At 33.1% G+C, this 27,886-nt stretch overlaps 2 protein-coding genes and 2 long non-coding RNA genes across 6 annotated transcripts; 2 read left to right on the top strand and 2 right to left on the bottom strand.

Moving 5' to 3' along the window:
• Nucleotides 1-10,385: 10,385 nt before the first annotated feature.
• LOC105325557 (arrestin domain-containing protein 3) lies at nt 10,386-18,735 on the top strand. Of its 2 annotated transcripts, none has more exons than XM_066080361.1 (8): nt 10,386-10,449; nt 12,532-12,704; nt 12,861-12,980; nt 13,345-13,571; nt 14,627-14,809; nt 14,921-15,133; nt 15,231-15,411; nt 15,769-18,735. In XM_066080361.1, exons 2-8 carry the CDS (start codon nt 12,581-12,583, stop codon nt 15,975-15,977), a joined length of 1,257 nt encoding a protein of 418 aa, XP_065936433.1. In that variant the 5' UTR covers nt 10,386-10,449; nt 12,532-12,580; the 3' UTR covers nt 15,978-18,735. The 2 variants fall into 2 exon arrangements, with proteins under 2 accessions (XP_065936433.1, XP_065936432.1); XM_066080360.1 differs by having other exon boundaries at nt 10,395-10,449; nt 12,515-12,704.
• Nucleotides 18,723-20,840, bottom strand: LOC105325556 (uncharacterized). The gene is made up of 5 exons (XM_011425171.4): nt 20,650-20,840; nt 19,965-20,198; nt 19,709-19,849; nt 19,357-19,610; nt 18,723-19,103 (listed from the first exon to the last, which is right to left on the bottom strand). The coding sequence occupies exons 1-5, from the start codon at nt 20,708-20,710 to the stop codon at nt 18,906-18,908; spliced, it is 888 nt and encodes a 295-aa protein (XP_011423473.3). The 5' UTR covers nt 20,711-20,840; the 3' UTR covers nt 18,723-18,905.
• Nucleotides 20,841-22,640: 1,800 nt separating this feature from the next.
• LOC105325554 (uncharacterized) lies at nt 22,641-26,602 on the bottom strand. Of its 2 annotated transcripts, none has more exons than XR_010712404.1 (3): nt 26,455-26,602; nt 24,362-24,519; nt 22,641-23,100 (listed from the first exon to the last, which is right to left on the bottom strand). It is a non-coding gene; the product is annotated as an uncharacterized lncRNA (long non-coding RNA). The 2 variants fall into 2 exon arrangements; XR_899729.4 differs by lacking the exon at nt 26,455-26,602 and adding an exon at nt 24,771-25,219.
• A 208-nt stretch (nt 26,603-26,810) lies between these two features.
• On the top strand, nt 26,811-27,877 carry LOC136273532 (uncharacterized). Its single transcript, XR_010711691.1, has 3 exons — nt 26,811-26,870; nt 27,256-27,461; nt 27,726-27,877. It is a non-coding gene; the product is annotated as an uncharacterized lncRNA (long non-coding RNA).
• Nucleotides 27,878-27,886: the final 9 nt, after the last annotated feature.

Below are 27,886 nucleotides of genomic sequence, written 5' to 3'. Positions count from 1 at the left end.
CATGGTCTCTGAAGCTCAGATCATTTTTTAATTGTATAGCCACAAAGCATTGATATTAATAATTATCGATCTTCAGGTGGTTTTCACTGTTTGTCATCTCCATTTTGCCTGTTATCTGCTCATAATTCATCGCATAGAAATCCTAGGAAAGAGAGCAACAAAAAGAAAGAAGTCTGAATGTTTGATGCTCCATGGCAAAAGGTTGAAAAAAAAACCCCGCAAAATGAAACGCTAAGCACTTGATAAGGAAAATAAAATATCATCCAGGAATGACAAAAGGGAATATGTCAACTAACAGGACTGCTTACATGGAAATATAACGACCATCTACAACATCACAAAAATCTTTAGAAAGTTGACGCAAAACAAGTTAAATGAACAGATAGAAAGGTGGAATGAGCGCTTCATTTGTGTACTGAATAGACTAGACTCAGACCAACCGGTGACATTACAACCAGTGGAAGAACGGAAGATAAAGGGGGACAATATAAAGAAACAGAAAACAAGAAAGCTTATTAAAAATCTTAGTGCTAAATGAATGGAATAACACCTTAGGCTTTGAAATATGGAGTAGAAAAGATATTAGAATACCTGTTGAAACTACTAAATAGAATCTGAGAAGCCGAAAGAATACTGACCGAAGGGATTAAAGGGTTACATCATAACTTGCTTTAAAAAGGAGACCTAAGCTGCTGTGAAAATTAGCGATGCATAGCCTTTTTGTCAGTAGCTAGCAAGATCCTATGTAGAGTGATACTAAACATGATAAAGGATGTTGTTGATAAAGTTTTGTACGTGATGAACAGGAAATATTTAGATCCAATAGAAGTTGTGCTAACCAAATTGAAACTCTCAGAGTAATTATGGAGCAATATCTTGAATGGCAATCATCACTGAACATAAATTTTATCAACATCTAAAAAACCAACAGAGATGGAATGTGGCAATTGCTATGAAACTATGGAATAGCATCTAAGACAGTGAAGAATTCTCGGTACAAGTGGATGATACATGAAACATCCCCAAATGACCCCTTTCATGTAAAGACTGGGGTGAAACAAGGCTGCTTACTCTCGTCAACCTTCTTTCTAATAGTGAAATACTTGATCACGAAACATACATTTGATAAGTCAAGGAGAATACAGTATATACAATGGCCAGAACATTAGAAAACCTAAGATACATTAGAAAAACTTTACTGACATCCTCGCCTTACTGTCATACTAGTACCAGATAAAAGACATCAGAGAGAAGCTAAATTAAATTGGAAAGAAAATAAGACTAAAAATTAACAGCAAGAAAACAAAAAATATGACGAATAAAACAAAAAAAGGGGGACCAGTCACTATTGAAGTAAAGATAACAAACGAACAGCTACTGAAACGTACCAGGCAAGATACAACAACCCTCCAGATCAAAAAAGAGCATGACAATGGACTGGTCACAATAAAAAAAGACAATAACAAACTGTCAACTATCTCAAAAATTCATAAAACAAAATACAAATTCACAGCAGAGTAACACGGACCTCCAAAAAGATAGAGGTAGGATCAGGTGCCATAAGGGAATGAACATCCTTTGCTGACCGGTCACACCCACCATGTGCTCTTTGTCGTAATCGGGGAGAAAACGGAAAAGTCCGTAGACAATTGGGTGATTAATTATGGTCTAACAATTAGTATGAAAACGTCAGTCAGCATGCGACCCAGTGTAAGATTGTATTTGCTGACAAGGTCGTTGTATCGACCATTGAACTTACGAAAAGATGACTTCAAACGAGAATGTTGATAGTCATGTTTTATCAACTTGTTTGTCAGTAGCTTGTCTCGCCTTAGAAACTGTTCATACGAAGAGCATGCCCCTGTGTATCGAATTAACTGAGACACAAAAACACCATATGCAGGTGATGAAGGTATATTGCTACATAAGTAAGTAAAGTTAACTATAAAAAAAATGAAGTAATCGCGTTTATCAAAAAGTTTTGTTGTTAAGTTACTATCAATGTTCATTTCCAGTAAAATATCGAAATATGAAACAGATGACGCAGACTTAGTGGTATATTTTATTTCAAGTTCACTGGGATATACAGAGTCAACGTAAGTATGGAAATAACAACTGTTATTGAGAATACGTCGTCAATATACAATGTACGTGAATGTTGAGTTGAAGGCCACAGCGAGTGATTTATTTTTTTCAGGTACAAGTTTTTTAATAAATTCTGCTTCATAAGAATACAAAAATATGTCTGCTATCAATGGGGCACAATTGGTACCTTAGGGAACTCCAACAGATTGTTAGAAGACTTGATTTCCATAAACTACATAGTTGTTGTCTATCAGAAACTCAAGCATCTTTTTGTTGCAACTTCAGAGTACTTGTGTGTGCAATTAGAATGGTTTTTAGCAAAATAATTTTTTAGATTTCCAATGACAAGGTAAGCATTTTTACGACTTCCATTTTTATTGAAGAAACAACTGTCGATGATATAAAAAAAAAACCTAGATTTTAATTTGTCATGGGGAATTGTTGTATAAAACGTTGAAAAATCATACGTTTTGATGCTATTGATTTTGGTAAGATTTTGTGACCTCAAAGTTTCTAATAATTCTTTGGAGTTTTTTAGGATCTACATCTTGATTCAAATCACTTCTGTGGTATATTGTTGTAAAATACTCTTGAAGTTTCTCCTTCACTACTGTAAGAATTTTAGTAAGGAGTGAAGAGAGAGGTTTGGTAGAACATTTACTGAAAACTGCTATATATCTCTGTTTGTAAGGACTTTTGTGAAGCTTTGGAATCCAGTACAAATAAAGTAAATCAAATTCATTTGGTTACTGGGGATATTAAAGATACCCATAACCGATTAATGATTTTGAAATATTTCCTGCTTGGAAAGGCTGCTATGGGTGTAAGTAGGATTACCATGCGTAGAATCGAAACCTAGTTCTTTGAAAATGCAATTAACATAATGTGCTTTACAAACAAAAACAATGTTGTTACTATCTAGTTCTTTTCTCACTTCTGCTTTATTGAAAACAGAAGGAGATTTGGTTATCATTTGACCTCTCACTCGTTTAATAAGAGATTTTAATATACATCTGATGCTTTTAACCCACTCTGACAAAGTATCAAGGTCTTCTTTTTTAGATTTTGCCTATCGCTTTGCGTAATTTTCAACAGAGTTCATGATATGTATATTAAGATTACGATGCCATGTGAAGGATACAGGCTCCCTAAATTTTGGTCCTTTCATAATAAGTGATCTTAGGTCTTCGTTGTTAACTAAATTAACATCACCAGTAATGACGGCAGGACTATGGTTGTAGGGTTAAGAACACATTGGAGGAATATCTTTCAGATGTTCGATATTAAGGTCTTATAGAGTTTGTTTGTAATTGCAGAGTTTGTAAGCAATTGTTGAATGGTAAAAACCTGAAAAATAGTATTACCAGAAAGGCTTTAGACTGGAACACACAAGGTAATAGAAAACAAGGGCAACCATTGGATAGCTGGAGAAGAACAAGAATAAAAGAGCTGGTAAATATTGGAAAGACCTGGAATGAAGCAAAAGACAAACAGAGTAAGATGGAAAACGATTGTAGCAGCCCTATGCTCCACAAGGAACGAAGAAAACAAAGAAAGTAGATATCTAATAAGTACATCCTTGATTTGAATGCCACTCACACGGCGCTCGACGTTTCCGATCAGATAATGGAACTGCGTTTGGCCATTATTATAGATCTATAATGTGCAAATATTTAGTAGTTATGTAGTAGATGTTTTTTAATTAATGAAATACAGCTTAATATATAATAGTAAATATTTCTAAGGAAATATTAAAGTGTTTTATATTGTGAATAGGAAACATATGTAAGGAACATGTATTTAGATATATATTTAATATTCAGATCAATTAACATCAGTAATTGAAGATAATTGAACGGTGTTTGGAACCGGACTTAATTCCATAAATTTGTATGATTTATAATGTGTATTTTGATATTTTATTGTAAAAGAAAGATAACTTTTGTATCTTAAAATTAAGAAGAGTTATTTCCCTTAATTGTGTCTTTCTGATCTTGGACTGAATGAAATTATATGTATATTGAAATGATGAAATGTGTTCATTTAAATGGAAAAGTATTTACAGATAATTCTATTGTAATAATGTATAAATGTATTTTTATGACTTGATATTATACAATTATGTTATATTTATTTTATCATAATATATTACAGAGTATAAAAATATAACATCTTTAAAGAAATTTGGAGAAGGGGTTATCTTCATTATTGCTGGGAAATCCCGTTACAGTTCCTTTTTCACTTTTTAGCAATGATCTCGTCGTATCCAGAGAATTTTTTTTAATAGTTCCGGTAATCTAAGAAATCCAAAGGTTATACTGTGGAATCATTAGATTTCGTGGTGGCTCAATTTTCGTGGGATTCGTGGGTACCTCTTATCCACGAATTAACATCCACCACGAATTAATTAATGTAATAAAGTCATGGGTCTTAAAGGCCGGGGTCTGGGGGCCCAGGGGGCGAAGCCCCCGGAAGCTTCCGGGGTTTGCGAGTTTTTAAGACATATTTTTTTTTAGCTATTTGAGCTATATTTGACACATTATAACATAAATATATAATAACAAAAAAGACGATTTGACATAGTCTTTTTATGATCATTGTATTTGTATGTATTGTCAAACAAGAAATGCATCACGGTGTCGAACATCACAAAAGTGGGTATGCCAGCTGAAGTCGTCTAGGATAATTTGATACATAGATGTCCATAATTTTATCGTAGTCCAGTTGCAAATCACGATGGACATATAACAACATCAATGAATTAAGGCGATCTTTAGACATAACACTTCGTTTCTTTGTTTTAACATTCTTGAAACGTGAATGACTTCTTTCCACAGAGGCTGCTGATACTGACATTAGAAAGAGAATCTCAGAATTGTAGAAATGTTTGGATAGAATTTGGAGTTGGTTTGTTGAACCGTAGATCTAACGTTGTCAGGCAGTGACATAGACAACTCTGAGTTGGGCCATTCCCTTTTTCATTACTGAATTTCACTGGAAAAGTGTTCTTTGCAAGGCAGATCATTTTCAAAATGATTTGCAATTGAACGTTCTTGCTGATCATCGAGTAAATGCAAGTTTAAAGGAATTAAACAAAGGGCCTTTGATGATATTGCATTTGCTGTTGAAAAACGAGATTTTAGTTCAGACAGAAGATGGTCCAGGTAAGGGATGAAGACTGATCTGCAAAAGTACTGTTTTGGGGAATAGGCTGTAACATTATTTCTTGTCGTTTGTCTGTTGCACATTGTTTGGACTGCTAAGGTAGTAGATGCTTTCTAAGCCATAATCTTTGCCTCATCCCAGACTTCATTAAATGAATGGTCACTGTCTCTTCTTATCAGCTCCAGCTTTTATATGACGATGTTAACCTTCTGATAAGCAGAGGTTATGTCTTGTGTTGGTCCTTGAAGTAGTCCACTCAATGATTCGAGGTATCCCGAAAACTTAAAATAAACATGTATCGCAACAATCCACTTGGAACTACAAAGACTGGATAGTAGGCCATTAGGTTCAGTGATACTTTTAGCATCCCAGCCATTTTTTCCCCAAAATAATATTTGTTAAACAATCGGTTAGGGCTTCGTATGCATGTGCGATATTTTGAACAGTTGTGTGTCTTTCAATCCATCTAGTCTCACAAAGTGTGTTTATTGATTTTGTTTTATTTTTTCTCCATCTTCCTCACTTGTTGTATTCACATTATCAACAGAGGTTAGAAATGCATGTTGTCTCTTAGGTGAAAATTTGAAAAATAACCCGATTTGTTTGCACGTATCTAACATGATGATTTGCATTTCTGGTATTTTACAAGATTTTTTAACAGCCAAGTTCAGATCATGATTCATGCAGTAATAATATTCAGCTCTTGGAAACAAACTTTTATCCTGCTGGCACATCCTTTGTTTGCGCCAGCCATATTCCCTGCACCATCATATGACTTTGAACAAAGTAATGAGCTCACAGTTTTAATAATTTGTTCAGACAATGCCTCACCAGTCACAGTTCACATATGGCATACTCAACAAATCTTTCCACAGGTACATCATCTTCAAGATATCTTATCACCGATCCCAACTGTTCTTTGTTTGATACATCAGACACGTCGTCAGCTTGAATTCCAAAAAAAAAGTCATTGTAATTTTGATGTTTCACTCTTTTGACGATTTCACGCTGCAAATATAATTTAATAGAACCCAAAAGTTCATTCTATGTTGTTTTAGATGAATATTTCGCTTTCTTCGCTCATGATTGAAGATGCTCCTTAAGTTCATCGTTTCCTAAGTCACAACAAAGCTTCAATAATTCTTTCAAATTCCCCATGTTTGTATTGTCGTCAAATGTTTTATCATCGTCACGGTGGGAGCGTAGTGGAATACCCTGTCGATCACAGAATTCGATGCATTTGAAGATAGTAGTTAGGATTTTTTCGATTTTTTGCAACATGAGCTTGTAATTTACTGTCTAAAATATTGTCGATTCAACAGGATAAGTTTTTGTAAGTCTGAAGAAAGTGATGCATGACATCGCAGAGGATTTGTGATAGTGACACTGAGAATGATTTTTGTCACAGCATCTTTCCAATTACGATATGGCTAAAAAATTAACTGTTTCGATCGTAAACCTTCTTTTGGGAAGAAAACGCAAGCTAAACAGTAAACGCCATCACCATTTGTTGGGTATGAAATGAAATCAAACTGTGGAAACCATTGATGCTGACAAGACCTCCATCAGAATCCCTTTTTCTTTTTTTGTCCACATATTTCTTCGATGGGAATTTATAACTTTCGAGGGCACCCTGTTCGTTATAATGGTGTTTTTCATTTCATCATTCATTGTTTCTAATGGTTTAACACCATAGGTAATGGTATGTGTGACAGGGATATCTTCTGGTATCGACTGTGAAGGGACACAAGGCTTTTTGGTTTCCTTTTCGTTTGCCAGGCCACATGGAGCAGGATCTGTTTCAATGTTAGTTGAAATTGTTTTTGGTAATGGTCGAGATTTGAACAAATCACTTATGTTTGGCTGGAAAACTTTCTTTCGGGGTGAAGATGGTGGCCCATTCAAATGGTCGCCATTGGACTTGCGTTTTTGTTTTCCAGCTATTCTCCATCCAGAATCTCTAACATTCAAAAAGACAAAGTGGTTTTGCTGAAAAGTTACATTTGATGTGTTGTCTAAATTTCCATCTCTAGACCAAAGACTACTTATCATATCAGAATTAGGCTTTCTTCTCTTGGGTTTATCAAGCCATGCATGAGAGGCCTATTACCAAAATTAAACTCAGGATAGACTGCAAAAAAGAGCTAACTGTAAATATTTGTTGCAAACCTGACCAACATCCTTCTTTTAAGGTTCTGCTTGCTTCCTTTTTAACTGCAGTTTTCTTACATCTTGTGTCATTAAATAATCTATCAGCCTCATCAGAGAGTGTAAATGAAAATAGTGTGTTCTGATCTTGCGTCATTATTTCGTGATGCTTGGAACTTTCAGTAAGTTTTGGATAATTGGCATAAAATTCTGCATACAAATGTAATTCGCACGCTGTTGCTACTCGTAACATTTTGGTTAGGGATTCGTCACCTGAAAGCAAGAAAAATGTGCAGATATGAAGCATGATAATGTTTAACATTTATTAATTTTTCTTCAAATACTCAATAAATTCATCAAAATTCTTTGATAAATTATTTAATTATGGATATTTTGTTAAAGAAATTGTGTATAATAAATCGTGATAAAGACTAGTCTCAAGGGATAATTTTGATCTCAATGTAAAGAGGAAATTAAAAAAAAAAGATGTATTTACAATTTTAATTTGCTATTTGCAATGCTTGCACCCGGTACTTGAGTCATTTTAAAATAAAATACTTAAAATAATAATTTAAAATATTTGAATTAAATTCTGGTCTTACTAATTCCTTTAAAGGTTATATACAGGTTGTCTGACGCAAATGTTAAGATATCTAAATTTTGTTACATCAAAAACTTTAAAAAAAACCTCCATTTTTTAGAATAAATTGTCAACTGATATATCAGAGAATATTTAGAGAATATCTAGATTTCAATGTACAAAACGAGTTTTAGAGAAATTTGTATTGATTCATTACCTGTCAACGCAAGTGAATTTGCATTAAATAGGCAATTCCCATATCCAGTTGTCCTAATGGGTTTAAGTACACCATCCACCCCCAGCACATCTTTAATATCTTCAGGCAGCACTGCTCGAGGTAGGTTGTCCTCGTCATATTTTTCGAGTTTCTTTAGACGAGTTTGAGAGCTGAGTCTCCATTTCCTTTAATGAACTTTCATTCGTCTGGTTCATTTTAAGTTTAACATCCAAAGATATTATAACTGATACAACTGAACTAACTGTACACGATCGCGGCTGAATAACACAAAAATTTAAGGCACCTCACAGATCATTGATAAATTGAGGCTGTGATATTAATGATGATTTGATTTGATTAAACATAGCAATGGCCAGCCAGTTAGCTAAAAGATAAGAGAAATGCAAGAACAGGGGGAAACCATACAACATTAATTTATAGGAAGAGTTAAGTTAACGTTTTCAAAGAAACAAATCACTAAGATCTAATCATAAAGGACTATATATGATATGGGCCTAAAATGGCCCCCTAAAATGAACTTGGTCCTTTTACTGTCATTCTTTGTTTTCTTTGTACAGATATCAATGTGATGTTTTTACATAATGTTCAATTTGATGCAACTGCCCACAATTTAGAAATATGACATCGTAAAGACAATCTTTTCCCGCCATTTTTGCATTTTTAGCATAAAACAGCTTGTTTTCAAGGAGTTTTTCTTTCAGAAAACATAGAGCGCATGCTTGAACAAACAAAATATTTTCATCAGAGATGTATCTAGCTACATGTTAGACTAATAAGTGACAAAAAAATGTTCCTTGTTCAAGCATGCGCTCTATATTTCCCATTCGTAAGAAGATAAGAAAAATGTCAATTTTTGACCGATTTTGATTGAATTATAGAATAGCGTCACTTTCGACGTCATATACGGCAAGTGAGTGCAAATAAATCAAATAAATAGGTGAACAAATATTTTATATCAACTCTTCTAAAAAATAAATAACATATTTATTGTACCCGAAACACTTTTAAAAATAGCGAATTATGGGGTTCAAATTTAACTCATATCATATATAGTTCTTTTTACCATTAACGAATGGGTAAATGACACTGATATCCTGGAACAGGAAAGAACTGTCAACAGTTAGAAATTACCAACACATTCGATTATTAAATAAAACAATTAAACTCCAATTACAGCTTTCATTCATAACTTTGAATTTAACATCTTGTGAATATACGGCGTATAATTTTTATCTCTTGTGATCACAAAAGGGGGCGCCCCCCCCCCCCCCCTCATCTAAATCTGCCTACTCTCTGTAGTTTTTTCTTTGTTTCTTAGCTTTTTTACGAGTCATCTTTGTGCTCTGTGAGTCATCCGCCGTCTTTGATATACATAATTAAAAGTTTGTCAGACTTTAACAGATTTTAAAGTGTTAAGAAGTAAAATGACTACCACAGTCATTCTTTTTAAGTATCGTACCTTTGCTCTCTGTTGTCACTATGAAGACACGACTCACAAAATTTTGATTTAATTGCTATGATCTCTTCTTTATAAATATTGTCCGTTTGACTGTGTGAAAATTTCGTGAATCTGAATAAAATAAGTATGAGAAGATTCAAGCTATATCAAATGTATATAATTTGATTGTGAAAAAGACCTCTCTTCTGCTTGTTTTTAGAATTTTGAACAAACTGTAGCAATAACGGAATATCCGGATATACGTGTCGTAGAACTTTGATGATAGTTCCTTGCTAATATACAAAAAGTTTATCATTGTCCTAAAATACTTTATAGGTACATGTATACCAGCATAATGAAGACAAGAAACAGTTCTCCTGGGAATATAAAAAATGTATGTGCTGTAAATATTCGGAATAGATTATGTCAGTTCTTTGATGTTTAAATGTTAAAATCATTGCTATAAATATCAAATTAGTTTTATCACTTGTTTTTGTGTGGTCGTCCTATAACTGAAGTGAATATTTCAATTCTAAATATTCAGAGTCTACTATCATGAAAATTATATCATTTATATAAATGTAGTCTTGTGAATAGAAGCCCCACTTTCCATTAAATTGGGCCTACCGGGTTTCCAGAGTAAGAGTGTGAATAGGGAAAGGTTACCCCCTTCTAGTATCCGCCACTTATACGTGAATTATTCCGGATATCGTTAATCTGTACGTTGCATACTAAACTTTACTATGCCATCTGTATTTCCTACATGATAACGAACCAAAACCAAGAAAAGGCTTGGTAAGTAATTTGATGTGAAATAGGATTACTCATCATCACAATCTCACTAATTTTCAGACAATTGCCGTAATCATTAAAACATATACGACACAATCAGACTAAATTACCTAGATCGCTTATTTAGAGTAATACTTTCTGTTTAAGAATAAGGAAATACTGGTACTTTACCATTTATCGGCTAAGCTAAGACCAGTTATCGGCTAAACTGAGAGTTCGGGTTAATAGCACGCGACTATCCGAGATTTTTTAAAATTCAGTCGTCTTTTTCGTTTAAAGGAAAGTAAGTTTGCTTGAAAACTTTCTTGAATATGTTTTAAACATGAGCTTAAACGATCATTGTTTACCGCTTATTTACATCTTAGCACTTTCAGCAGTGGGGGATGTGACGTAAGAAGTTTGAAATAGAATATTACCTCTTTGTGATATGTTATTATATCCCTTCTTTTATTTTGACAATACATATAACATCCATAAACAAAGGGAGTTCACTAAATTACGAGAGATTAATAGAGCAGTTGAACGCCTGATTGCACAAATATGTATTTGAATAGTCTACGATTTTGTATAATACCGTATGATAACAAATAAATAATTGTTTGAGGTTTGTTTATCCTTACAAACTTTAGTCTGACCCCACAAGGGGCATTATTCAAATTACATTTTGCAGAGTATAAAATCAACATGTGCAGGAATTTTACTATGTTATTATCACAAAGCAGATAACTGGTACAGTAAATCGTGAAAACTCGGCAAATTCGGGGCATGCTAAAAGTCACAAAACAAGATGTTTTTTGGTTCTAAATAATAATATAATCTAACAGATGGATAAACAAGGAGTTCACCATTTGAAGTATGTCAAGTGTTATCCAAAAATATCAAGAAATAAGGAAATACGAAAAGAAAACGTTAAATTTTAGTCGATAACTGGTACAGTGCCAGTATGTAACATAGACATGTCATGAATTTGCGTTGGACACTATTGACATTCTCATTGGCAATGTATGATAAGTGAAATTTTGTTACTTTTTTTTTAGCGTAACTGACCTATCCTCCTCCTTTATAAGATTTCAATTACAATAATTTGCTTTGTTGTTGGGCAATGGCACGCATAAATAAATTATATTTAAACTGGTTTTTTATTTTGTTTTGTACTCCAGTTGAGTTCAGACTGGAGTACTTTTATTTAAAGATACAAATGTTTATGAATATTATACACTTTTTGGAGAGCTTGTTTTATTTTTATAAATAAAGCAGCTGGAAGCATATTAATCTGCTATAGCACACTTTATTGGAATTTAAGTTAAATGACTTTCTATAGTCTGTCCCAAGCTTTTGCTTCCATCACTTTTTAAAGATTTTTAATAAAAATACACATACCTGTGAAAGAAGTACAGTTGAAATCAAAGAAATGGAAAATATCCAAGATATCTTCATTGACAAATTATCCCTTTTCACTCATAAAAGTTTACAGAAACAAAAACAAATTTCTTATGGAAATTTATAATGGGTAATGTTTACATCTTTTTCCTTTCGGGACACCTTGCACACTTTTTCAACGTTACCATTCGTGCTTAATTATGGCTGATGCAATGCAAAATCCCCATAGACTTTCTATTTTGGGATGTGTATTGAAAATTGAAGCAGTAGAGGGGGCGTTTCAAAACAGATAATCTGGACATTTTTCATATCAGTGGATGAACGTAGTTTAAGCACAAAGGTATTTATTATTATCGAAATATCTAGCGAAAAGTGGTGGAAGCAAAAACTCGTGACAGAGTATAAATAATTCTATTTTGTTAAACTTTCTACCAATGGCTACAGAAATAAAAATGAATTATGCTTCTAAAAATTTTGTTTACAAAAATTTTTTTTTAACCCTGCATCAAATATTTCCCAGTCAGTCAATTTATATATGGGTAACAAACAAAAATGATGGTTTTGGTCTTTAAATCAATCTTTTTATCGTCTATCTGCATTCTCTTGTACATAAATTACCTCAAATATCATATATTCAATTTTTTTATTATAACAACTACAAACAAAACTTACATTTAATTTTTTTTAGCTCTTATTGGTTTTTAGACCTGTACATTCCTAAGATGGTGAATGGCATGTGATACTCAAACAGGAGATGAAAATACAAAAATTTGAAGTTCATGTGGATGGTCAGACAAGTAGAAATATTGTGATTTTATCAGGGACAAGTCTGAGTGGAACTGTCTTTGTAAATGTATCTCACCCTCTCAAAATTCAAAGTAAGTAGCCATATAGTACATTAGGCTTTTCTCCTGCAAGACATATCATTATTTGAGGAAACTTTCCATCTCTAAAAACCACAAATTCATTTAAATACAAGCAACTCTTTTTTCTATATTTGATGATATTTTTTTTTATCTTTTTAATATTTTTAGGCATCAGTCTGTATGTGACTGGAAAAGCAAAATGCAAGTTTGACCGAAGATCTGATAATGACAAGCGGGAATTCACAGCCAAGGAAACTTATATAAATTACAAACTTTATCTGTTTGGAGGTGAGCACACATTAAAATCAAATGGAATAAAACTTTTCTTGAAATAATTGATCTATCATATAAGTACTCTTGTTTGAGAGATTTTGTTTGATAAATCATTGATGCTTAAAAGTGTGCTACCTGTTCAGATTTTTATTATACTTGGAGTAAACTTACATAAACATGAGTTGGATTTTTTTTCATAGTTTACAAAAATCAAACCACACATTGATATTGCATTTATATGCCAGTTATGATAAGTTTGAGACATCCATTTGTAAGAACAGACACTCCAATAATGTAATTTAACCATGAAAAATGATTACGGGTATTTTTGCCCCAAGAATATATACTTCAAGTCTTTTAATTTTGAATTGTTCACTAGGATCTCAGACACCAGCTCAAGTGTTGGAGGCTGGAGATCATGTTTACCCCTTTCTCATCCCTCTGGACTCTTATGCAGAGCTCCCGTCCTCATTTGAAGGACGTAAGGGCTATGTGCGTTACACTCTGCAGGGACAAATAGCCAGGCCATGGAAATCGGATGAAACCATTCTGCTCCCTTTTACTGTCATAAATCACTTGGACCTCAACATGTTCCCTGATGCAGTGGTGTGTATATTTTAAATGATAAGAGATTATGTTATGTAACTTAAGTTAATTACGAGGTTCTCGGACAAGGGCAGAGCAATATTGATCAGAATGATAGCAAACATGTTTAAATTCCTTATGATTTTCTGTATTCTTGAGCATTTAGGAGACAAAATGGTATCCATGTGTACTTTACAGTAAAGTGAAGTTAATTAATACACTTCTAAAGAATGCATTGTTAATTAATAAAGCAAAGTCTGGTTTTTAAATCTATCATACACTTATGTAATACAACTCCTTATGTTTAGAGTGAATCAATTTATTTTTTGTTCTTTGCACAGTGCTGTAAGCATGTTTTACCTTTTAAGTAATTATAGCAAAGAGGCATCTACAAAAATAAAAAAAAATCATGACCCCAGTGGCCCAGTATCAGGACCCTTGTGCCAAAGTGGAGATTGTAGGTCTAGCATGTAATAAAAATTACTATACATGTGAAATTTAAAGTGCGCAAAATTTGATTTCAACATTTAAAATAAGACATTTGTGACAATATACATTAATTTGTTGGTTTAGAAATAAGGTACCTTATCAGAAGAGTTCAAGCGATATTTTGTACTGATTTTTTAATGATCCTGTACAATTTTGGGGTCTTCAACTTATCAAATGTATGAAAATGCATCAAATCGTTTGAAATATCATTTTGTAAGGAACATCTACACGTATCAGGCAAACTGAGAACATTTTGATATCAAGAGTGTAAACTGTAAACCAACTTTTATTCACTTGCTTAAAATTTTTGGCGAGTTTTGCAAGAGCCTCATTGTCGTGAATATTTCTTGCTGCGGACCAGTTTTTTTGCCATATAGTTGTTATAAACAATTTAAAAACAGGTGTGAATATAGCTTGGTCAGTAAATGGGTCACTGCGAACCAGTTCATTTCTGAAATTGTGAAATAAAATTGTTGCGAATAATAGTTGGTTTACAGTAACTTAATAAAAACCTCTATTACCTCTTTAAAATGTTAGCATTTCAAAGTGTTATGTGTTGTTCTATGTATTTTGTGTTTCACATGAAGATGCCAATCATGCAGTACAGGAGACAAGAGATAACTGGATGCTGTTGTTCAGAGGGAGAGATTATTGTTCAAATGAAGGTAAACAAGTCAGGCTTTGTGCCCGGAGAACCCATCATCTTGGAGATGGACATAAATAACAAGAGTGAAAGCCCAGTGCAAGCCTGGTCAGTGGAGCTCATCCAGGTCAGTTAGGTGTTTGTTGTCATTATTCTCCATGCTTAAAGTTGGTTAGCATTCAGTTCATGAGAACAATTTTAATCCATGCTTGTTATAGTAATCTAAATGTGATTTCAGGATGTAACATACACAGGGTTCTCCAACAGCCTGTTTTCCTCTGGAAATCCCAAATATAAAACCAAGAGTGAAGTCTATCCTTTGTATGTTAACCAGTCTCTAGCTGTGGATAAGGGCCAGCACCAGGTTTATACTCGGGCCATACCCGTTCCTTCCCTTCCCCCGTCTTATCTCAAAGGTTGCAACATCATAGACATTCAATATACGCTCACAGTAAGTCAGCTTAGTACTGTTTATACACAAGTAATTTAAAGACTTAAACTGTGCACATTCATTGAAGGTAGTATCATTTTTTTCTTCTCTTTTATAGTTCAGAATATCTACTGGTTGGAATAAAATCTCTGTTGACAACAGAATTATCATTGGAAGCATACCCCTAAGAACTGTGTCCCCCGAGATGACCCAACCCATTCCAACTGCGCCTGAGATTCAGAACTACCCCCCACCCACAGGAAACCCAGGCTTCTGGCTTACATCTCCCTACCCAGATGGTAAAGATCCTCTTTGTTCATGATCAGCATTTTTCGATTTGTTTATATAATCACCTGGGCTACGTTTTACAAAAGAACTTACGACAAAGTCGTAAATATTTTCAGTCTCAAGAAACGGTCTTTAATGAACAAAATTTATATCAGACCATTTATTTACAACTATTTTGATTTACATAACAATAATTTACAGCTATTTCAATAAAATATTGATTAGTTTGTGATTAAAAAACATTCATTAATTCGGTCGTAAGTCATAAGTTCTTTTGTAAAACGCAGCCCTGTACTTCCTACCTATAAGATGCTTTTAGTAGTATTTATTGTATGTGATTACACACAACTTTTATTTTGATATTATAGCCCCTCCTGCTTATTCAGAGTGTGTGTCCGGCCCTGTGAGACTGGAGGGTGGGGAGGAGGATGAGGAGGAGAATAATGTGATGCCGAACGCTAACTGGACCCCCGCCTACCCCGTGTATGATTACACCAGTCAGACGAACCAGGTGAATCAAGCGCAGCCCAGCGCCCCACCGGCCTACGATGAGATTCAGTTCTCAAACATCAGATAACCCTCAACTACACCAGGACCTTTGTATGAATCATACTGTCAGGTCATGGGGGCACCTTGCATGTGTATGAATGTTTGACAAACTTAGACAGAAGAGGAACAAATGACTGCATTATTTGATTTACCTGTTTGCAGTTTTATTTTATTATATACATGTGTATCAGTAGTTCATAGTTTAGATGATATGTAAAGAGCTTAAAGAACAAATGTAATTGTCAAAATTTTCAACATATTACATGTACTTGTTTTTATTTTTTATTATAGTGTATAATTGCATCATGTAACTAGTAAAAGCCTATTTTATTATGATAAGTTTGATTTATACTAACTGCTGATTATCTTGAGATACCGGTAGTCAAGGACCAGTGTGTTTCTGCTATTTGGTAAAGTAGTATCTAAGTCGTCTTTCAGGAAAAAGTACATCTTGCCTAAACCAAAATATATGTAATTACCATTGAAAGTATTTATACTTATCAATTTATTTGAAGGCTTTTAAGAAAAAAAAATGTATCACCATTGGTGAATTTTACGAAAGGTTGAAGTTTACTTATTGCTAAAATTTCTTTATACATATTTTTTTTAATTAGATGTAGACAGACCTCTTTCTCTGTTTTTTCTATTTTACAGATATCTATATTTTGATATTAAATATTATAATGACATTGAGATCAATATAGGATAAAACAATGTTTAATCCTCAGCAAATTATTAACACCGTCAAACTTTGTTATCTCAAACAAGATGAGACTGTCTAACACTGAGATATCCAAATTTTTAAGATATTGAGGGTAAAATACTTAAAAAATAAGTAGTTGGGATTTACAAATCACTTTGACATATCCATTATATTTGAGATATCAGTGTTAGAGATATCGAAGTTTAACTGTATCTCTTTAATTTACCAGATACATGTATGTATTTATATTATGTACATATATTCTGTTTTTATGTCTAAAAAAGGTACATTGTAACCTAAGATTGTTTTATTACACTGTGGATATTATCAGTGACTGTAGCTCAGTTGTAACTTTGCTCAAGAGGGTGTTTGATCCTACAGTGGGCCAATCTGTTTTGTGTTTAATGCAAACGTTATGATTGGCCGATTGCAGGACTGAACACACAATTGGCCAATTAAAATCTTTAGACAAAGAAATAAATTTGCCTTGCCATACAGAAGGCATATTTTGCTGAGAATTAGAAAACCTTCAAATTTATAAAATTTATTTGTCATGTAAAACTTTTATTCTTAACTAGGTATTATGTGTAACAGTTGTTAAGAAGAATCATGCAAAGGGATGTTATAAAAGTCGGGTTTTTTTTAGCTGTTTTTATTTGGTGCTTCTGTGCTTCTATTTGAAAGATTGTGTCAAAGGTTAATTTAGAACTTTCTGTTGTTTGTAACTGTGGAACCAATGACAACATTTCAAAACATGTTTTTTTAAATCCTTGTTAGTAGAAATATTTTAAAGGGGCATAGTCACGATTTTGGGCAAAAATTATTTTCCGATATTAATGTTTACAATGCTTTAGTAATGCATTTTAAATGGGCAACCAAAATTTGAGTGTCATTTTCTGAGTTATAAGAGAGTTACAAAGCTTACAATTCTTCGCTATGTAAACAAAGCTTTTGTTTTCATTTTGAATGTTGAAGTGAAAATTGCAATTTTAGACCCGAAATGAATGTGTTAAAGGTTAGGAACTGTTTATATATGCCTAAAATGAAGAAAAAGATAGACAAATCAGCTTAAAAAGATTTTTACTGGTGTATTGAACCTATGTAAACAAAAACAGGGCACGAGCCTTGTTCACATGACAAAGAATTGTGAGCTCTGTATCTTGCTTATATCTTAACAACTGATTCTCAAATTTCATTTAATCATTAGAATAAGATATCAATAATATAATAATAAATCATATTAAAAACAGCAAAATAGAATTTGACCAAAATCGTGACCATGCCCCTTTAAGTGTTTTTTGCAAAGTACATGAATGATGGTTGAAAAGAGCATTTGAAACACAATTTTTTTTCAGTATTGGTACATATCTATTACAATATACACCTCATGGTCATGAGCATAAATTTGTTTTGCCATGCATACATAGTTTTTGTTGTGAAGTGAATTTGCTTCAGTAGTATGATTATGGTGAGAAGAATTAAGAAGGAACCTTATCATTTTTAATTGTTTTTACTTTTCACCCATAATTTTATATGTGTTGTACAACTTTGTCTAATGTATCAAAGACACCATATTATTGATATATGATTTGTGATTATCTGCCTTCTTATGTTCCCACAGACCTTTAGGTATCTGCAAATAACGGCTTTGTTTTTTGAATATCGTCATTTACCTCTACGTAACTGTATCATATCGGTCATATTGATTTTCGAAAAAATATTTTCCACGTGAAATTGCAACCTTCATATAACATGGAAATTTTCAAAAGAAAACAATTGAAAACTTTTCACATGCATCGATTTGAACTTTCTTACAGTGTAAGGAATTGATACATATAAGAATATAGATATTGATCAAACAAAGGATTTATGGGAACATTAGACAGACTGCAGATGAACGAGATGGTTTAGGAAATTGTGCAATGATAAAGTGGGTTTTTTTTTATTTGTACATATATATGATTATTCCTATGCCAGTTGTTTACGTTTTTCTGGTAATTTTCAACACATGTACATATGTAGCTTGTTTACATAAACTAATAATATATGGAAACTATAAAAACAATAAAAAGCAGTCATTATTTTTTTTTATTAATTGTAAAATTAAAAAAGAAAAATCGAAATATCTTATGACACATCGGAACCAATCAAAAATGGATTACTTTCAGAGATTCTAGAGATTGTTTTTCACATTTTAAATGAAATTTAACGAGCACATCACAGATTAAGGTAAAAACTGTCTCGCATCAACTCTTATTGAATAGGGGTTTTTGTTGGAAGGGGTCCGCCACTCTGATTGCCGGAAGTGACGTCGGGTATGGCTGTGTAGGCTGGAGGTGAAAGAGAATAGAATGCCGGATGCGTTTGTTCAAGATGAGACACAGAAAGCGGGACTTCAAGAGGCGCCTTCTTGGGTTCGTCTAGTGCTGGGGTTCTGTTTGTTTCACTTCTCTGAAATTGTCAACGAAAAAAAATATTCTTAAGCTTTTACCGGTATTTCTGCAAAATCAACTTGCAAACAGTTTCAACATTTGATAGAATATATAGTAAGTAATTCTAAAACGAGATGTAATAATGTTATTCAACATAGCTCTGCATTCGTACATGCAGCTTTTAAACAGTAATCAGTTGTTTAAACTGTGGAATTTTGATGGCCTTATAGACGATAGTTAACCTTTACTGATCGAGCTACAACAACACTTACTCTGAACACAGGGATAATTCGTCCCCGAGAGTTTGATTTACTGCAGCGAGAGCGGAACTTGGAACAACAACAGCAAAAGACCAGAATGGTGAGCAGAGACCCGAGGCAAGTGGCGCCCAAGAGGGCAGCCACCAGTCCGAATCCCCAACTACACTCGTCGGACTCGTCCCCACACTGGTCGTGGTCGTCACACTGAAGGGACTTATCAATACAAGGACCCCTGGCACACCGGAACTCGGTCGGGTCGCAGATACCTAGGGTATGGAATAACACCAGCAATATACCATCAAGATTGTCAAATCTAGCGAACAAAAACCCACACATTTCAGTATCGTTTTAATTTGAAGATTACCAAGATGGAAACGGGTGATGTAGAGTTCAAATCCATCATCATTTTCAGATGCATCACTTTGGAAGTTTACAATGAGACTTGAAGAGACAGTAAACATTGCATCCTTTGGCTCATGTTTCCCGCACAAGTAAGGCTTTGCCTCTAAAGAAGAAAAAATAACAGTGCTGTTTTTCTATTGAAGAACAATATCAGATAGCATGTTCACTGCACAATGAATTAAGGGGACCCAGCGATAATAAAGGTTTTTATTTCTAACCTTTAAGAAGAACGGAGGTATTTCCATCAACCAAAGTGAGCCGATCTCCAGGGCATTTAGTTTCCAGTTTGTGGACAACCACCACGAGGCGCGCGGGTTGCCCCGAATTAGTATCAGAGAAAACGACAGAAGTGTTACACTTGAAGTTTGATGGGTAGTCCCTCCTGGTCAGCTTCAGACGTAGCCATGGTCCCTGGTGGTAGAGAGTTTTACCACAGTAATCCTCTAGGTATTCTGTTAGAAAGACAACTCAATGCATTTTGTACAAGCCCTTTACCAGAATGCACAATACATATCGCATAAATTCAAAACACTATTTTGTGACTTTGTATTCCTCCCCTCCTAGATTTAATACAAGGTGAGAAAAATAGGGGAAAAGAAATCGAATTAAAATTTGATGAAGAGGTCCTACAGGTGTTATCTCCTTATCTTATTTCTTTGAGAGATTAGTAACATATAGAGTATTTTGTTAACGACTTAGGAAAAATATTTTATGCCAAATCTGAGCCCACATAGTTTATGTACTCTGCTATTAAGCTACTAAAAATTATGGATCACAATATTTTTCAAATTCTTTTCTTTTTGTTGAAATGAACTTTTGGCGATTTCTGTCATGTCGACAAACGGCCATACGTCTAACACACTATGCAATAGAGATCGATAAAGAAACAAAACATTGGTTTACCTTTCGGTGTATGTCCAATGGTACAAGTCCACAAAGCGAGAAGAACGATGACTCGAAACATGGTTCCAACACCCCAAAATATTGTTTTGCAGCTGACCTCGTGATTGCTTTTGTCTTTATTTCACCCTTATACGTCACATATATCCGTTATCTTAAAGTCAATACACTACAGGTATATTGACAATCGTCCTTGAAAGAGATTGCACCTAAACAGTGGACATGTACCCCCACATGCCGATGAATCACCTGTTCCGCGTGTTTGTTGCTCATGTATCGTAATTTGATTTGATATATACTTTTCTGACAAAATACCAATAAATCCTTTTCTTCGTGACATAGAGATGTCGTAAAATTTACAGAGTTCGAACTTTTGAAATTTTGAAATAATGCATACTATAGATTTATTGAATACCATATAGCAGTAAAATTTCAATAAATCAAATAATCATAAAATAAAACATCTTCCTCTTTTCCTGTTTGGTGTGTAAGACATGTCTTACTGACAAGCTTATATATTAAGAATGAAAAATCAGGCTACATAACCACTAAATGGCCCTGATTATCTCTTTAAAAATTACGATTTATTACGTTAAAAAATGAAATGAATACATCTTCATCTGTAATTTATCTTTTTTTATTATGCTACCATCGGATCATACATTCACTGAGAGAATAATAAACACAATTCTGCGTAGGAGATCGAGTCTTAGGACTTTCCGGAAGTACTTAGCCAGAAGCTAGCCAATATTTATACCGGGGGGGGGGGTGAGTAACAGAATGTAAGATTTCCTGAACTTCCCAAATGGACAATGTCGTCGTCCAATGCTCTTAGGATTCCGCAGTACCTCTCCCGTGTTTAATGTCTTCTACTGAGCAAATTTTAACCGAACCTGAAACAACCTTCAGTGAATGGCGTTAAACTGTTAAATTCGTTTACTACATGTTGTATATAAACGACTTTACCTCCTTGGAAGATGAAGTAATGACTTTGTTCAAATGTTCACCCCAGGAACCAGATAGTAACCCCAATTTCATCATAAATATGTGACGGGGTCTTCCATCATATGAAGTGAATATAAATAAACCTAATTCAGTGATGAATGTTTACAAAAGTTATTTATTTCAGATGATTTAATTACGTATAGTAAAATAAAGTAAAGGTGACCTAAAATGAAAATGAAACGCTCGCACAATTCACTCACGCAACATTAATTATTTAGTTTTAATTATTTAAACTAGACTTTGACCCGTGCCTGCACGGGTTGACATTATTATACTTTCATGTTAAATACTGAAATCTGATTGGTTTAGACGCAGTTCACAATCTGTTCTATTACCCTCAGCGTTAGCAATGCACTTAGCAACGGGTAACATTAAAAATTGTTACATGCGCGAAAATCATGCGCGTACGGTTCGCCTTAGAATTACGTTATTCCTATCTAAAAGCAGTGATGTTTTCTTTAAAATAAAGACATTCAGTATAACAAAATAAATAGTGCCTGTTTGGGAGGATAACAGTTCGCGTCGGTTGACAATGGTTTTCTTGGGGTGTCAATTTCAACTGTTACCCTCCCAAAGCTCACTAGTGATACCCAGGCAGCGATGTGAATATACAAAATAAGGAAAGTCGACACTTTACAGGAAGTAGATATAGAATTCAACCAAAACAAAACAAAAACAAAAACAAATTAATCCTACCGTATCACATGCCTAAGCAAAAAGTGTGTTAAAATTTCCATCATTTGATGAATTGATTTCATTTGACGAAAATTTGTTAATTTTTTTTAACAAAAATAAACAAAGTCGTCATTTAACAAGACGTTGACGTGGTACAAACATTACACCCACCATGTGACATACCTATACAAATGATATGGTAAAATTCAAACATCTGCGATTAATACATGCAGTTGCTACGAAAAATGCGACATTTAGTTTTCTGTAAATGTTTATCAATTTCATATGTTGATGAATTGAAGTTTCGCAACTTTGTTACAGACAGATAGATGAACGGAAACGCAAGCATAAAAAGTATATATCCCCTCTCTTTTATAACAGTAGAATAATAAGTAATGTTTATTACTCTTGTGCGTCAGATATGAATGTAAAGAGGGGGCTTTGGGTTAACGTTTTCATTTTTTTATTCATTAGGCGGATTTACACCAAACTTGTTCTGAAGCATTTACATGTTTATTGCATAAAAATAGCTTCCCAGTGCTATAATTTTGTAACCACCATATTTCTTTGGTCATTTAAACACTAAAATGCTTTAGTGTCTCCTATGAGAATTCGAGTCTGACATTATCGATATTATTTTGTGCAGTCTGTGATTTTACTTACTAGGTCGATGTAGGTTTTGACCAATCGAAAAATAGGTTGTGTAGATTTCAGTCCGCTGTAGGTTTCGACCAATCGATTAATGGACCCTATAGATATCAGTCCCGTCTGCTTCTATAGATAGATAAATTAACGATACGTTTCCGTAAGAAATTGATGAATCATACTCGATAGATAAAAATCTATTTTGTTAAGTTCTGTTTTATCACTACAAATATCTTTTCTGAAGCAGAGTGCCACTATTAAGACACAGTCTTGTAACAAACAAGCTACAATGGTTACGAGGGTTACAGAAAATACACAAAGGAAACAACTTTAAAATATTTATACGAGCCTAAAGGGTTAAAGTGTTTGAAATTTTTGTGGAGGCAAGTATGGTCCAAGTTTGTTATAACCTTGATGGCATGGATCGGAGGGGTCCATATTTTGGCAATTTAACAAAAATATTAGATATTGGAGCATTGTTTTGTGGCAACATAAGCAATATGAGCTGTATTTTAAGAAGTATATTTTGCTGAAAAAATATGTTTTGTGTAATAATGAGTAGAACTATTAATGAAATAAATTGTTAAATTTTAAAAGACGAAATTTTTTTCTGAAAAACTTTACCAACAAAGATTAATTTACTAAAAATATAATTTATATAATATTTTTTATTTGTCATGGACCAATTCACAAAAGTGCAGTTTATATTGCTTTCAAATAAAAGCAATATCGTATAGATAACTTTTAAGTGTAGTTATATTGTAATCCTTGGAAGTCAAAGAGGAGCCAAAACTAGGATACAAGATGAGTTCCAGTTTGACATAAAACTGCAAGCAAACTAGGTATAAGTTCAAATCATCCTTGGTTGAAAAGGGACTCAGAAAAAGTAAAAATTTCTGCATGTGGTGGAGAATGGAGGTGACTAAAATCAATACAAGTTTTACTCTTTTTCCAGCCACATTTTGGCGATATTTAGTTAACAATTCTGTTTATGATAAAATTAGTTACAATGTATCTAGCTTTATATTTTTATAAAACTCTATCAAGATAAGAATGAATAAAAAAAATAATGAGGCAACAATTAATGGTAAAAAGTAACAAATAATTTCGACACCAGGATACCAATAAAACACTCTAAAACTTGCATAAAACATAAAATAGTATTCAGTTTTAACTTTTTTAAAGAGTTCCTTGCATTTTAGCCTTAGCACACGGAATTCACTAACGAAAACTTTTAAAAGTCTCTTTTAAAAGTCTTAGCCCTTTAGTATTCAGCAAAACCTCTTGAATAAAACTGTAATTTGAAATTCATATTGTTTTTTTTTAACAAAACGTGATTTGATTTTTTTCTATTTTGTTTTTAGTTGTAAAATATTCTTTAAATGCTCACTTGAAACCTGTCGTTACTATGGCGTCTGTAATTGTCATTGTTGTTTTTCGTTGTTGTTGTTGACGTTTGGATGTAAATTGTTGTTGTTATTGTCGTCCTCTTTGTTGTTCACAGCTTTTAATATTTTCGTCATATTCTCAATACCGCGTGGCCATCTTCTATATTTGACACAAAGAAGGTCTAAATAACTTTCAAATCTTACAGAATATGTCCCATCAAAGGAAGATAACTATTATGTTATGAAAACAGGGCGGGGTGATTCAAACATTTTCAACTCAAGTATTCAAGAGCCAGTTCATCAAAACTTCAATACATATATGATTTAAATTTGTTAAAAATTACTCCAGGGATATTGAATGGACCCTTATGGGATTCAAAGCTGTATATCGATAGAAACTATATAAATCACCTGATTCACAGAGAGGCCTCTTGGAACTCTTACAAACTGAGCACAGATATGCCGGATAATTTCGTCATCGCAACAGTTATCATGAGTTGTTGTTACTAGGAAGAAGATATAAACTCCTTGTGTGTGGATTTCAGTGTCGGTTTAAAGAGTTGATATGATAAAACATCGACAAAACATACAAACAAGATAACCATGTTAATTGTTTTTTAAACAAGCGTATTCATGAGTGTTTGTTTTGCTTGTGACACAATCAAGGTTCCTGTTTTTGCTGTAGTATTTCAGAAGTCCTTATGTAAACAATACAGGAATGGATGATTATTTGATTCGTATGTCAAATTGAAGCCTGCTTTCGAACTAAGAAAGATATATACAGAGATTAAAACAGACAGTGTTTTAAGCCATTTTCCAAAAAAAAAAACCAATTTATAAGAATCGCACAATCTGTAACAATATACAAAGCTATGTCAGTATACGACATTCATTGTAATGTAGAAAAAAAGTGAAACTATATATATGAACAATCAGTTTTAGCTCTAACAAAACATTAAGAAATTGAAAGCCTATATAATGATAAACTTATTCTCTACTACCGGTATATTACACAACAATGCAATTATAGTTCAGTTGTATGTGATTTTAAAGACCTCAATACAATTAATAACCATTATAAGAACATACAATCTCCAAAATGTCTTAATTAGGATGCAGAAATGATTGTTTGTCACCATGTTGCCGATAGTATCCTCCTTCTTTTTTTTTTTTACCATAAAACTTAAAAAATCTTCATTTGTGTACCAATAGTGCTCATTAGTGTATCATGAACATATTTTCTTTGCTCTCTGTGAAATGAGAATATGACTTGAACATAAAGTAGAAGAGAAATTGTTGAGGAATAGTCTGCAAGATTAGCATTATCGGCATTTTCTGCTGTAGTGCCAAAACCCCCGGTCCTCCTACCATAGAATCAATTTAGAGATATTTTTCTTGCCTATCATAACCACAACATTAAATATTTCTGAACAGTAATGAACATGATACCACAAACCTTGACTCCATAGCCTTTATTTTCCCTGAACTATGAAAAAAATATTTCAATTCAAATCCATAGAAGAAAAGTGCATAAACTTGTGGTACTGAATATTTTAACTTGAGGCTGAGACAGTTGATGAAGGCGGAGCCTGAGTCGTAGATTTTTTTAAATTTAATAATTAGACGTACGAGCCACTTATCTGACAGAAATGGACAATATTTTAGAAAGTATGTAACCTTTATACATTATTGTAAATATTTTACCATCACTACAAATACATTTGACATGTTTGCGTATGTATTGGTCGAAATAGCCTATAGTCGCATTTTCCATGAGATAAGACACAGCGTTTTTGATTTATCCAAAAAAGCCAAACTTTAAAAAACCTGTCAAATGAAGTTCTTTACATAATTTCAAAATACTTAACACTGACCTCTACCTTTCATGAAGTAGGATTTTTATCAGTACAAGAGCATTGCATTGGTTACTTTAAACTAAAGTTGAACAATAAACGTTTGTTTGCTTGAAATTTAGATCTATTTGAGTTTATCACAACTCTTAAACTGACCTTTTTATAAATTATTATGAAAAAGTTAAAACATTAATTATATATATTTGATAATTTTCCTAATGTTGTTTCTATTAGGTACATACATAATGATGGTATTGGTTCCTGGTGTGCACAAATAGAAGAGTCTACCGTGTACAAAGAATTCTATCGATTACTTTCAATTTTTTTCCATTGCAGTTCTGTGTTGTCAGGTGTAGTCCTTTGAAACTTCAAATTTTGTTACTTTGTTTAATCTGTACAGATAGGATCTGTTCATAAAATATCTACCTTTGCAACAAGTTTTTCTAAAACCAGCTATTTTTTTTTTGAATTTAGGGCCGTTTATGGGCTTTGCATAAGATACACCATTGTAGATAATAGGTTTATCAGTTAAGATCCTTTTTAAAAGATAATGGTACAGGTATAAAAACAAATATGTTCCTGTTTTTAACGAGTGTCAAAATGGGTATCCTGGGAGGTACCCGACATGAAAGAGAGATCATTTTGTTCTTTGTGTCACGTATGTATACACTAAAGATATATTACAAATGATGGTTTTTTAAAAATTTAATCTTTTTTAAAATTATGTTTATATTTTATATGTCTTAATTAAATGCAAGGAGTAAATACAAAGTTTTTAACTTTTTTCTTTAATTTATTTTTATTCTAAATTTTATTTTAACTCGCACGTTAAGCTAACCATGTTTAAACTCTAATTTGATGCTATATTCAGTACATGAATGATGTTTAAAATCAATTGTTTGGTATATGAAATTTCGAAATTGCGGGCTTCTGATTACACATTTTGCTTTGACACACTTCCTATTTTCAAGAATGATAATTAAAATTATTTGGATTTTTATTGCTTCTTTAAACATAGATATAAAGATATCTGTCCCTTTCAGTGGCTGTAGTGAATGGTCAACAATGGATAATGGTTTTTCGTGGAGCTTCTGGAGATATCGGGGGCGCAAATAATATTTTTACATTGTGGAATAATCTAGGAACAAGTGGTGAAAATGTACCATGCGCCAATAGCGTTGGATCTAGATGCAGCACACACTATAAAAACAAGCTGGTTGATAACTGGAACAAAATGATCATTCACAAGGTGAACAAGCAGACACTATTGTTTAAATCTAATGATTCTTGCATAATATAATATATTAATGCATTTACCTTTGTTATGCGAAAGAAATTATATTATTTTAAGATGGTGTTCGTTGAAATAAACTTCACTAAAACGGTTATTTGACAAAGTAAATAATCTTTTCATATTAAATTTGCGAAATCTGATATCTTTTCATCATACAAGTTTCTTGAATGTTGTTGTTTTGAAAACAAATAACTAGTAAATTGATTACTTTCATTATAGGTAAAACTTTCAGTCTACAAAAATGGTTTGGAAATGAAAAAAATAATGTTTAGTCCACCAAAGTCAGCAAACAAAATTGACTGGTTCAGAAAAGAATACTTAAATACCTCAGATTATGGAGATCTGCAAAAATCGGGCTCCTACAGTATTTTCGGTATCAT

This window comes from Magallana gigas, chromosome 3 (genome assembly GCF_963853765.1).
Source record: "Magallana gigas chromosome 3, xbMagGiga1.1, whole genome shotgun sequence".
In the NCBI taxonomy this organism is placed as follows: domain Eukaryota; kingdom Metazoa; phylum Mollusca; class Bivalvia; order Ostreida; family Ostreidae; genus Magallana; species Magallana gigas.
Note: the sequence above shows the minus strand (reverse complement) of the source record. Positions and strands in the feature narration are given on the sequence as shown.